The following is a 13,274-nucleotide window of genomic DNA, read 5'->3' as shown; positions in this document are numbered from 1 at the left end:
AGGGAATGGAAGAAGGGAGGGAGTGGCAGCACTGCATTTCAGCAATTTTAAATGACACCAACAAGAAGGCTGACATACAAGTTGTCAATCTAATTGTACCTATCATCTTTCAGAGATAGGTGCATCTTTTATGTCCACATTCAGTTTAAAAAATAGCAAAATTCTCACTGCATCATTGTAAGCTACCTGGCAAGTGCTGTCATTCTGCTTATGCATACAGCATCCCACACAATTATAATTCTAGGTCTAAGCCTTCATATTACAAAAGATCTAAAGGTATAGAACAAAAATGATACGACCCCCTCCTCACAGTTATACTTGCACTCTAGAGGAGAAAGAGATAAGCAAAACAGCCAAGAATACAACAATGAGGGCTGGTTCATGACTCATGTTATCAGATGTTCCTGTGGTATCAAAATACTAATACTGAATACAAATTTTAATAGCAGAAAGGATAAAGGATAAAAAATAACAAGTAGAATTTTTGGGGTGAAAAACTCGTAGGTGCAGTGCATCTGCCATGAGCCCAATTCTGCTACAGGTACTGTGTAAGCTGTGATTTGCTGAAAGACACCTGTTAGCTGTTGATGTTTAAGTATTCTGTCAAAAGAAAAGATATTTAAGATATTTGTATTACTACAAAAAAAGTCAAAAGACAAAGGTAGTGGTCATGAGGCAAGAGAGGCTTCTGAAAGACGCATCTCAAAAAAAGAAGGTATTGAAGTGCTCATACCTGAGATGATCTGGATCACTGGACAGGTCATAGGCAAATAGATGAAAAGGAGGGACCTCAGCTCAGAATTCTAAGTGCATCAGTAACACCAGCTAGAAACAATAAAGCCAAACACTTCTGTGTGCAAAAGCAACAATATTTCCAATCAGAAAGCGCAAATGCTAACCAGTGTAGTGGTTGTAAAGCAAAAACACTCTGAGCAAATATGTGTGCAAATGGAATTTCCAGATTCCAAGGCACAGTTGATTACCAAGGCTAACTGAGCTATCTTCTTCTCCTCCCAGCTTTACTTCCTGCTCAGGCACACAGTGGACATAAAAGTCTCCTGCTGTGCAAAGGATTTTATTGCTTTACAGGAAAAAGACTAATAGATGATAAAAAAGAGGCCATAGAAAGGACGGACAGTTGTTCAAAAATTATATGCTTTGGAATGGAAAGAAATGCCACAAGAGCTATGGAATGCATACGCACTTCATATTGAGACCAAAGCTGTTCCACTTCACATGGAATCTCATGGGCTGGAAAGGCACCGCACAAAGAACAAGGTCCATGCTGTGCAGGATTTGGGCACACACATCCACGGACTATTCCACAAATTCAGGTGTCCCCTACCCTCCCCTGGCACTTAGGCTGGAAAGCAGACGATTAAATATCTTCAGCATCCAGATCCAATACTAGCTAACTCCTTCCCTTCCTATTGTCCTTTCAGTTCATGTGCACATTTGGCATATTTCTGATTTGCTTTGGAACGAGTCTATCAGGCCAGAGATGGTTCTGAGGACAGCCAGGAAAGCAACTCCAAGGCCAGGTTGTTAGAAATTGTTAGAAATTTTGACATCAAGCAGTTTTAAGCACCATCAGATTTTGACCACTGTCCATAGCAGATGAGATTCTGAGTATGCCTATTTTCTACCCAAGCACCTACATCTCACTATAAAACATTGTACTATATACTCAAGATTATTATGTCTGTGTGTAACTCCCCAGGGAAGAAGCCAGCTGGAATCCTGACCTCATGAAGCCCTCATGAAGGGAGATTTGTCTGTGGCTGAAGTCTAGGTCAGGATTTCATGTGTGTTTATATTGTGCTTTGTGCAATAACAACTCAGGGAGCTACTTCAGATGCCAAATAAATTTTAAGGTTTCTGTGGAATTTGAAATACTTTATAAGTGATTCTCCCTAACAAATTAATGCAGCCACCATTCTCACAAGTTCTAATTGTCTCATCAATTTCTTTTCACGCCACTTGCAGTTATACATCATGCTTCAAAGTCAGCATGTATACAACCAGCCTCCACAAGACAAATATTACAGGGTATTTTTCAGGTAAATGATTACTGCTCAGAGACAGTGAAGTTTCTGGCTAGAGTGATGTGGAAAAGAGTGCAGAAAAGCAGGGAGTGTTTTTCTTTATTCAAAAACTGAAGTATTTAATTCTCAGACAATTAATTTTTTTATCACTGGGAAAACATGCGGGTCAAGACAAAAGCAAAAGCAGTTTACTAAAGCAAAGCGACAGGCTGCACATGGAAGCAAAGGAAAACAAAAGATTTATTCTCAGCAGGTACTGTCCAGCAACTTCCTGGGATGTAGGTCTTCATTAGTGGTTGCTCCAGGAAACGAACAGCCTTGTAACAAGTGGCATCCCCTCCTTCTCTTAACTTTTAGTGCTGAGCAGACACCACATGTTTTGGAATATCCCTTTGGCCATGGGGCCAGCTACCCTGGCTGTGTGCTCTCCCCAGGACCCTCCTCCTCCCCAGCCCACCGGAGAGGGCAGAAGGATGGAGAGACAGCCCTGAGGCTGTGGGAACACTGCTCAGCAGCAGCCAAACCCCTGCTGAATTATCCACCCTCCCTGGCTGCATGGAAATGAGCTCCAGCTCAGCCAGACCCGGCTCAGCCAGGCCAGACTGAAATTTCCCACCCACTTGGGACAATCCTCAGTCACTTATCCGCCGAAGAAGTGGGAAACTAAAATCACTCAGAGCAGCACCTTTCAGCAGATTTAGTTTAAAATTTTGTGAAGGGAAGAGGGACCTTGACTGACAGGCAGACATGCACACACCCTGTGCACGTGCAGAATTACCTCTTAGAAATTAGACCTCTTAGACCTACAGAATTCCTCTTAGAAACCAGGTGAAAAACAAGAGCCAATGATTACCCAATTCTTTCTTCAGTGGACAACTATTCATAAACATCTCATGGAAAGAACTTAATGGAAGGATCTTTTGGGAACACATGGAGTCTTAAAAAATGCCGGTTTTTTTCTACTCATCTCATTTTTTTTCTGAAGCAAAACCAGAACTGTGTGACCTCTGTGCATAATGACAACTCAATGACACAGCTCTCATTCTGAGTGTGGAATATGAAATGCTCACCATGAACTGCTCAAAAATAATCCTCAGGCCATGATTATTCATAGAAATTATTTGGTGAGTAATTTCAATTAAATAAATTCACGGAATCAAGAAAAATAGGCTAAACTAATAGAATGCATTATTTATGATGAATAATTAATTTGGAGGAACTTTCTCCCACTATTGCAGAAAGCCAGCTCAAGGCATAGGGCACTGAAGTCTCACTTAAGCCCTGTTTTGAGGTCTTAATTGTGGGCTTTCATGATGAATCACTGTAGGCTGGCCCTCTGCCCAGGACTGAATTTCACCCATTGCTCCTGCTCCTCACATATTTCTAGATATGCCATTAGCACAGTGGAATTTGTATTCTTTCAACTTCACTGCCATAAAAATGATGATATGGAGAGATTTCGTTATGTTCCTTTTACTACTAAAAACTAAAAGGAAAAATCTCACATCAGCTCACCAGACTTTCAACAGTGAACGTTCATCATACCCATACATCAACTGCATTATGCAAATATGAGCCCCCTGTCCACTGAAGTCAGGCAAGAAGACACAATAATTTAAACAAGACTCTCCAAATCACTAAAACCACTTGTGTGCACTTGTGCTTGCATGATGGGACATTTCCAGTTAAAAACATTCACCGTATGTAACACATAGATTATGATTCTCAGGACAGCTGAAAAAAAATATACTTGTAAATGGTAGTGGTATAATTTACTGTAGACACAATAAATTTGAAACACAATAAATAATAGATCCATTATTTTTTAAGGATGGGAAAATAAAACCTCACACTTCTCTTGTTTTGTTTATTGTTTTGTTTGTTTTTGGTTTTTTTTGTTCTTGTTGCTCAGCAATGCCAGTACAGAATATCTATCATCAGGAAGATTCATCTCATTGTTCCTATCAGAGAAAAAGACCCATTGACATGATGAAACAAAGCACTTCCAAAAATATTTAAACCACTCAATAAAACCTAAGTGCCAGCTTTGAAGCTAAGCATTTGTTCAAAGATCTGATCCAAATCCCACTGAAATCAGTCGGAGTCCTTCCACTGACACCAAAGGGCTTTGGATCAGACATGCTACTTTCCTGAATAGGATGGAGACATCCATAAATATTAATTGTCTCAGAGTGCTTTGCTGGGTCCTGTGATAAAAGGTGTGAGTGTACTAAGGGAGTGGATATTTGTTCTGCTAGGCAAGAAAGAAAAAAAAACTGGGCTAAATCTAAACTAATGATCAATTCTTAATTGCACAGTGGTGAGTCTGTCAGTCTCCCCAAAGTACAGGCTACCAGGGATGCCTTCTGAAAGACAGCTTCTCTCACATTTCCTGCTGAAACCAATATTACTGCCATTAAAACACATTAAACTCTCTTCTTAAGACAGTCAGGATTAATGGTACAAAAAATCAGAAACTGGTAGTTCTGCTGCTGCAGTTTGTACCACCAGGGTAGAATCACACTGTGCTGTTATAAAACAGATTACCCCAGATATATTGAAACAAATCATGATGTAGTCTCCTTACAAAAAATCATGTTACAGTTAGATAACGGGTCTCAAAAATGCATAACCTTGGTCAGGAAGCAAAAACTGAGGGAAGAGTTAGAAAGCACACTGATTTTAAGTCATAGTTCATTAAATTCCTTCATTTATACAATAGGTAGTCATGAAGTGTCAGTGAACATTATTCTGAAGTAGGCCAGCTCTCCATATGTTTGCATGGTTGGGAGAAATGGAGCTAAAAAGCACATCTGGAAGCCAAAGAAATTGCTTACAGTTGATGGCACAGGCAATCACTGATTGCCAGCCAAAGGCCACTCAGTAGACACCACCCTGGAGTGCCCCTCTGCCCTCAGACTGCCTCCTCCAGCAGCTCTCCTTCCACCGAGGCTTCATCCCAAAGGTCTCCCTCCTCTGCCTCTCAGCAGGGGTGGCACCAGATGTTGCTGGGTAGCCCAGGATGGACACAGGGCCACAGAGGGCACAGGCTGCCTCCCTGCCTCTCCTGCTCACCCTCCTTCACCATCCCCAGCTCATTCCTTGCCCAAAGAAAGTGGAAGACAGAGACTCTTTCATCCTGTCCTTTTCAGCACTTCCCAGGGCTGCTGGATGACATAAAACCCTGGATTACAAGTAACAATTATTTTGCATACACTGCTAAATCTGGAAACTGTTTATTTCCTTAATAATTCCTTTTAAGTGAGGCTCAAAAATTCACTTTGCAGTATAGGAAAGACTCCAAAAAAGGCTTCCATAGTTATGGAAGTAGAATATCTCCAACTACAAAGAGACACACATATGCACAGAGAAAGCAAGAATACAAGGTACTTGTTGAAAAGCAGTGATGATTATCCCAGAACCCTGAAAGCTTACATGGAGTAGGCATCTCATATGCAGTTCAGGATTATAGGATGAGGAACATATAAGATCAGCAAATACCTACATTTACAAATTCCTATTGTTTTAGTGATCAGCCATCATGTTGTGTTCACAGAAAGCAATATTGGCTTCTACTTATACTATATGAATAAACACTTCTTTACTTACCAGCAACATCCAGGCTACTTTAATAGATTCTAATGATCAGTAAAACTTATATCCTGCCCTCTATCCAGTTCACAGAGGTTTTGCTTTGTTTCTTGCTGCCTTCATTTCTTTATTCCATCAGACTTGGTGCATATATTTGTTCCTTCACTTATATACAGAGAAGCAAACCCAGAAAAACTGATAGGTAAAGTCATGTAAGTAGTGTTTAGCATCCACCTGCAGATATAATGTGAAGAAAGTAAATTATCTCCACATTTTTCCAGACTTTTTCTTCTCCTTGATATTTACTCTCCCAGAAGGACAACAGCATGATGTGCACTAGGCAGGAAGGGTAATGATCTGTGCCAAATTTTATGTGCTTATGCTTCATGCTGTGGTCTGGCTTTTTGTTCCCCTGCCAGCAGACAGATAAAGTGGTGGCTTCAGGACCACACAGACAAGAGCTGCACTGGTATATGGAAGAGCACAGGGCTAACAGAGTGCTTGAAGCAGGTTAAGGCTGCTACCAGGCAAGTATTCAGTTCATACTTGCTCTGCAGCTGTCTGGGAGTGTCCCCACGGGAAACAGGTAGGGGATAATTAAGGGCTCTTAAGCCAGCAGACAAGGATATTACAAGGATAAACATTTCAAAGTGAAGACAGTTAGATGCAGAGTTGTAGAGAAAGCCCAGGCTTTTACCTGTGGGGGATGAAACCCATCGGAACAATTTACCAAACACGATGGCAGATTTTCACCATAGGCAACTCCTAAAATATGCCTGGCTATATTATTGGGTTTCAATTTTTTTTTTCTTTTTCCTATGAAGTATGATCTAATTTGAACAGGAATTAATTCAAATTTAGCTGATGGCTTGGGTGGTTATGCAAGATTCAAAAGCCACAATGGTTCTATTAAGTCTCATAATCTATGCATCTGTATTGAGACTTCATGACTTTGCACAAAAAGGAGCATTGAGGGAACACAGCTAAATATTTGGGACCTCCACAATGCTTACAAATCAGGCATAACCTTGAGTTTACCCAAGCCCTCATGGGCTGCTGTACCAACCTGCCTCCTGGCCTTTCATCCCTGGAGGTTCCCAGATAGTCATAGACTGGAAATGTTCCTCCATTCAATATATAAAATATAAAGGCCTTAAAACAGGTGGAGGAAAAAAGCTGTTCTTTTGAACTCTGTTTTTAATTGAAGGGATTATAAAACACTTCAGACATGCTGAGAAATCAGGACTTTTGTTCCTAAATAAAAAGCTGAAACTACTATTTTTTTTTTTTAAATCCTTGTTCCTCCTCCTACAACCATGGTTATTATATGCATGCATTTGCAGTGTAATAGAATCAGTATCATCTCTGTGTCTTATTACTGTTGCAATCCCCTAACACACTGTTCCTTGCATCCCACATGAATCTGGTAATTACTGCTGAGGCATGCCATGCGTACGCTCTCCCTTCCAAGGCAGCAGCAGCAGTGCCACAAACACATTTCCCACAGATTAGTAAACACAACCAAGTGGGACAGTGCATGTTGCCTCATAAACCAACTCCAGGACATGGTCCTTGCTCACCAGAAAGCTGTGCCCGACTGAAACTCATGGACATGAAACAAATGTACACTCTGAGACAAGGGACAAATGCACTGGACTTGTGCTTTCATTTTTGCTGTGTGTTGGAGCAAGCCCTGTGAGAGCTGGCAGTGCTGTGCTGGGTTGCTCAGGTGAGATGTGATGAAGGGAGGTTACAGGAGCTTCTGTGTGCCTCTGTGTGGTGCCAGTGTGGGCCAGGTGTGTGTGAATATGCTCCCTTCTTAAAATAATAAAACAGCAAAAAAAAAAAAATCAACCTGGGTCTCCTTTTTACCTTCTCTTTTTAGGCTCTTGCCCCCAGACTATGTTAGAAACAGCTGAAAACAGGATTTCCTACAGCCTGTAACTAGTCCAATTTTGCTCCCCAAATGCCATATCCTCATGTTTAGAGCAGAAAACAAGCAAAAAATCTCACAGAATAATAATCTGGCTGCTGGTGCATTAGTATTGTAAAACAGCAGGTCTGCCACACAGATCTTTCCTGATCTTAGCAATTTTTGCTCCTGAATTCAGCTGGATAAAGAGTCAGAATGGAGCAGCTCTGAGCACATTTCAGAATCTCAATCTTGTTGAAATTCACACAGCACCACACCAAGAGCGTGCTCCAGTGTGGGATGCTCCTGCTCTTGTCACAACCTCTCCAAATTTTAGATAGGGAATCTGCAACTGCTTCAATCCCAAATGCAAACTCCAGCTCTATTCCTGTCCAGGAGCACTGCAAAGGCATCTGTGCTGGCTGCTGCAGGATGTTACCTTTTCCAGCGTCAAGAAGAGAGATAAAAATAGACAGCACATTTCTGCTGCTCCTAAAATGTGGGCTCTGATACATAATGGCTAAAGAATACCACAAGATGACAGTACCACTTTTGCCAATTTCAGAACTATTTTGCAGCAAACCTTTACATTCTAGAGACTAAGTAAAGTGCATATAATACCCTATGAGAATCTGGTAATACTGCACCGTGCCTTGCTAGCACTTCAGAAATTCCCTGTAGAGTGCCTTTTTGTCCCCTGCCCCCAGTGTGAATGCAAAGTTTTACCTTTAGATAGAGACCAAGAGCAGCCATCCTTTCCCATCACACAGATCTGTGCCCAGGGCATGGAGCTTAAGCAAAGTCACAATAACCAAGATCCAAGATCTTGCTCCTTTTAAAGGCAGACAAATGCTACACCGCAAACATTTCAACGGGGCAGTAGGACTAATCCAGCCAGAGGGAATGATGGTGTTAGATGTGGCTAAGTCTGGCTACTCAGTACTCGGGGGAGCGTTCCAGAGGGCGCAGGGATTCAGGCTTGGGACTGCCGCTGCCTGTTTTGGTGGAAGGTGTTGAACTTCCCTGAACGTGTAGAACACCAGCGTGCTGGGCAGAGCTCGGCACGGCAGTTTGGGAAGGGGGCTGCTCCAGCCGGAGCGGGGGATGGATGCTGATGCCAGATCAGGATTCGCAGCACCGCTGCTCCCGGAGCCGGAGTGTGCATGTGTGCGATGTGTGATGTGCGCGTCTGTGCGGCGTGTGCGGAGGATGTGTGCGGGCTGCGCGCGTCTCTGTGCGGTGTGCGTGTGTGCGCGGTGCGTGCGCGCCTGCCGGCTGCCTTTCGCCGAAGGAGCTGCTTGACTTGATCTCTATTTTGAGGGCGCGGATTCAGGGACTCGGGGCCAAAATTTCTCCAGACCCAGGTAAATCCGCCTGTTACCTTATTCCCCTTCCCGGCTCCGAGTGCCCGCGCTGTCCTGCAGGTGCTGTCAGAGCGCTCCCGCGAAGAGCAGCCGAGCCGGGAGCGGAGCCGGCTGCCGGAGCGGCGCAGGGAAGGGGGGCCGGGGCCGGGGCCGGGGGCTGGGACGAGCGTGTCCCCCCCGCCCCCGCTGACGTCAGCGCGGCTCCGCGCGGGGCTCCCGGCAAAAGCGCCGCGCCGCGCCGCGCCCCGCGCACTGCCCGCGCAGCCCCGCCGCGCTCGGCCCCCGCCCGCACAACTTCCACGCTGCCCGGGACGGGCCCGGCCGGGACGGGCCGGGACGGCGGCGCCCCGCCGGGCTCCTGCTGAGGCGTGAGCGGGCGATGCCGCTCGCCGCCGGGCGCCTGGCTCCCGGGGCGCGGCGGCTCTCGGCGGCGGCTGCTGCCCGCGCTGCCCGCTCGGGCGCCCCGAGAGCAGGTAGGGGCGCGGGGAGCGCGGGCTGGGGGCGCCGCTGCGGCGGGGGGTTCGCTGTCAGCCCGTGCGTGCCCCGCTGGGAGATGCTGGCAGGCGCCGGCAGCCGGGACGGGCGGCGGGGATCGCGCTGCCGGCGGCCGCCGGGGCGGGGGCGGCGGACGGGGGATCGGGAGGAGAGCCCAGCCTAGGGACCCCAGCGTCGGGGAGCTCCCCGACGGGGCTTCCCCATAGCAGCTCCGCAGGCGCTTTCCGAGAGCAAGAGACGGGAGGAGGAGGGGGGGGATTCCAGAGGAGTTTGGAAGCCGCTGCCTTGCAGCTCCCCTTCCCCCCCAGCCTTCCGACCTGCTTTCGCTCTCCCCGTGCAGCCTCTGTTGCCGGCCGTGTTCACTGGGGATTTTTTCTTTCTCTCCTTACCTGTCTCAAAAGGTTTGACTGTAGGTACCAAAGCGGGGATCGACGGCGCATAAAGATGCTGAAGGGTGTTTGGTTGCTCAGTTTGTTAACAGTGGCTGGGATCTCGTGGACAGAGAGTCGCAAACCTGCCAAAGACATTTGCAGCAAGAGCCGCTGCCCTTGCGAGGAGAAGGAGAACGTGCTGAACATTAATTGTGAAAACAAGGGATTTACAACCGTCAGCCTCCTCCTGCCGCCCCCGTCCAAGATCTACCAGCTGTTTCTCAATGGGAACGCACTGACCCGCCTGTTCCCCAATGAGTTCGTCAACTATTCCAACGCCGTGACCCTGCACCTGGGCAACAACGACATGCAGGAGATACGCACAGGGGCCTTCAGCGGCCTCCGCACCCTCAAGAGGCTGCACCTCAACAACAACAAGCTGGAAGTGCTGAAGGAAGACACTTTCCTGGGCTTGGAGAGTCTGGAGTACCTGCAGGCTGATTACAATTACATCAGTGCCATTGAAGCGGGGGCATTCAGCAAACTGAACAAGCTCAAGGTGCTGATCCTCAATGACAACCTCCTGCTGTCCCTGCCCAGCAATGTCTTCCGCTTTGTGCTCCTCACTCACCTGGACCTGCGGGGGAACCGGCTGAAGATGATGCCTTTTGCTGGTGTGCTGGAGCACATTGGAGGCATCATGGAAATCCAACTGGAGGAAAACCCTTGGAATTGCACCTGCGACTTGCTGCCACTCAAGGCCTGGCTAGACACCATCACCGTGTTTGTGGGTGAGATAGTCTGCGAAACCCCCTTCAGGCTTCATGGGAAAGATGTGACCCAGCTAACCAGGCAAGATCTCTGCCCTAGGAAAAGCTCCAGTGATTCAAACCAGAGGGAAAAACACCCTGTCCTCTCAGACCCACAAATCTCGAGGCTATCGCCCACAGCCAACTCTGCCATCAATCCCACCAGGGCCCCAAAATCCAGCCGGCCACCCAAAACTAGGAACCGCCCCACCCCCCGCGTCTCTGTGTCAAAAGACAGACAAATATTTGGGCCTATCATGGTTTACCAGACAAAGTCTCCTGTGCCCATCACCTGCCCAGCTGGCTGCATCTGTACGTCCCAGAGCTCAGACAATGGCCTAAATGTTAATTGCCAAGAGAAAAAGATAAGTAACATCTCCGATCTCCACCCCAGGCCAACCAGTCCAAAGAAACTTTACCTTACCAGTAACTATCTGCAAGTCATCTATAGAACGGATCTCACAGAGTACAGCTCTCTGGATTTGCTACATCTAGGAAATAACAGGATTGCAGTGATACAAGAAGGTGCCTTTACAAACCTCACAAGTTTACGCAGACTTTACCTTAATGGCAATTACCTTGAGGTTCTGTACCGATCCATGTTTGAAGGGCTGCACAGCCTGCAGTACCTCTACCTAGAGTACAATGTCATTAAGGAGATCCTGCCACACACATTTGATGCTCTGAGTAATCTTCATCTGTTGTTTCTCAATAACAACCTGCTCAGATCCTTGCCTGATAATGTCTTTGGAGGCACTTCCCTCACCAGGCTCAACCTTAGGAACAACCATTTCTCACACCTGCCTGTGAGAGGAGTCTTGGACCAGCTCTCAGCTCTGATTCAGATAGACCTCCAAGAGAACCCTTGGGACTGCACGTGTGACATCCTGGGGCTGAGGAACTGGATAGAGAAAGTCACTGACCAGAACAACCAGCAGTCAAATCCCCCTGTAGTTATCAATGAAGTAATATGTGAGTCTCCCACCAAGCACTCTGGAGAGCATCTGAAATTCCTGAGCAAAGAAGCCATCTGCCCAGAGAACCCCAACTTGTCAGATTCTTCTGTCCTCTCCATGAACCAGAACACCGATACGCCCCATCTGGGTGTCTCACCCAGCTCCTACCCAGAATTACACACTGAAGTTCCGCTGTCTGTCCTGATTTTAGGCTTGCTGGTTGTGTTTATTTTGTCTGTTTGTTTTGGGGCAGGTCTATTTGTCTTTGTCCTTAAGCGCAGGAAGGGGGTGCAGAGCATGCCCAGCAGTGCCAACAATGTAGATATAAGTTCATTTCAGCTCCAGTATGGGTCTTACAACACTGAGACCCATGATAAAACTGAAGGACATGTTTATAACTACATTCCCCCTCCTGTGGGACAGATGTGCCAAAACCCAATCTACATGCAAAAGGAAGGGGATCCAGTTGCTTATTACAGGAATCTCCATGAGTTTAGCTACAGCAGTCTTGACCACAAGAAAGAAGACCCCACCAGTCTTGCATTTACAATCAGTGCAGCTGAATTGCTGGAAAAGCAGTCCTCACCAAGGGAACCAGAGCTCCTATATCAAAATATTGCAGAAAGGGTTAAGGAACTCCCCACCGGAGGATTAGTTCATTATAACTTTTGTACCTTACCCAAAAGGCAGTTTGCCCCTTCATATGAATCCAGACGCCAAAACCAGGACAGGATAAATAAAACTGTTTTATATGGAACTCCCAGGAAATATTTTGCAGAACAGTCTAAACCTGAGCATCCTTTACTCCAAGGAAAGCTACAAACAGAACCAGACTACCTCGAAGTTCTGGAAAAACAAACTGCAATCAGTCAGCTGTGAGGGGGGAGGTGGGAAACAAAGGAAATTTTTTTAATGAGCTCAGCACCACATTTCTTTGAGTCTGAACTCACTACTGATGTCATCTGTCGCATTCCCAACATTTCCACTTTTTTAAATCAGAGAAGGAGTGAGAGAGAAAAGGAACTCTTGCAGCATAGCAGGGATGTGGTGTTTCTTTTACAACGTTCCCTTTAAATTATTTCTATATCTCTCTCCTTTTGACCCTTCTCTAGGAACTGTCATTGCAAATGTATCTTTCTGTAATAGATCTTGCATAATTCTTTTTTGATTTTGAAGGAAATGAAGAAGGGGGTCTTTAGGGTTTCTGTTTTTTTGTTTTTTTTTTTTCTTTTGATTTCAAAATGGCAACTTAATGTATTATGTAGAAGATCTCCAAAGATCTTTTTTTCCTGGACTATGACTTTCTTTTGTAAATAATAATATACAGTACTGCTGTTTCAATTACCAACTATAGCCACTGGGCGTCACTTTTTTGTGTTAAAGTGCCTTTGCACTTTAAGTACATTATTACTTAATTGTTGCTCTTAGCTTTGATAAATTGAACCTATTTTAATGTGTTGTATTTTTGAAATTAAAAAAAAATTGTAAAATAGATCTATATGTCAGCTGCATTAAATCAGAAGGTTTGGTTTATAGGAAAGCTGCCCTTCTTTAAATGACTCTAGTTCTAGGACCTTGCAGACTCAAATGTAAATTATTGGGGTGTTTTTCCCTCTAGGTTTGTTTAGAGTGACTCACAGAAATCAGCTGAGACGATTTAGCAATGGACTAGAGGTTATCAAATGCCTCAGCCAGGAATAACAGCTCATTAATAAAAGATGTTTAACACAA

At 45.4% G+C, this 13,274-nt stretch overlaps 1 protein-coding gene and 1 long non-coding RNA gene across 7 annotated transcripts in view; one reads left to right on the top strand and one right to left on the bottom strand.

The window, feature by feature from the left end:
* Positions 1-9,053, bottom strand: part of LOC110480127 (uncharacterized) — a 26,888-nt gene extending 17,835 nt beyond the window's left edge. For all 5 annotated transcript variants that reach the window (XR_013340798.1, XR_013340797.1, XR_013340799.1 and 2 more), the window contains exon 1: positions 8,930-9,053. This is a non-coding gene — a long non-coding RNA (uncharacterized LOC110480127). The remainder of the gene's footprint in view (positions 1-8,929) is intronic.
* Positions 8,695-13,274, top strand: SLITRK2 (SLIT and NTRK like family member 2). Of its 2 annotated transcripts, none has more exons than XM_021547863.3 (2): positions 8,695-8,912; positions 9,809-13,274. In XM_021547863.3, the coding sequence occupies exon 2, from the start codon at positions 9,852-9,854 to the stop codon at positions 12,420-12,422; it is 2,571 nt and encodes an 856-aa protein (XP_021403538.1). In that variant the 5' UTR covers positions 8,695-8,912; positions 9,809-9,851; the 3' UTR covers positions 12,423-13,274. The 2 variants fall into 2 exon arrangements, with proteins under 2 accessions (XP_021403538.1, XP_021403537.1); XM_021547862.2 differs by lacking the exon at positions 8,695-8,912 and adding an exon at positions 9,299-9,385.

The sequence above is a fragment of the Lonchura striata genome, chromosome 14, assembly GCF_046129695.1.
Source record: "Lonchura striata isolate bLonStr1 chromosome 14, bLonStr1.mat, whole genome shotgun sequence".
NCBI classification, from domain to species: Eukaryota; Metazoa; Chordata; class Aves; order Passeriformes; family Estrildidae; genus Lonchura; species Lonchura striata.
Note: the sequence above shows the minus strand (reverse complement) of the source record. Positions and strands in the feature narration are given on the sequence as shown.

Excerpts from the sequence above, each read along its gene's own strand:
- SLITRK2 (XM_021547863.3), top strand. The coding sequence starts at position 9,852 with ATGCTGAAGGGTGTTTGGTTGCTCAGTTTGTTAACAGTGGCTGGGATC.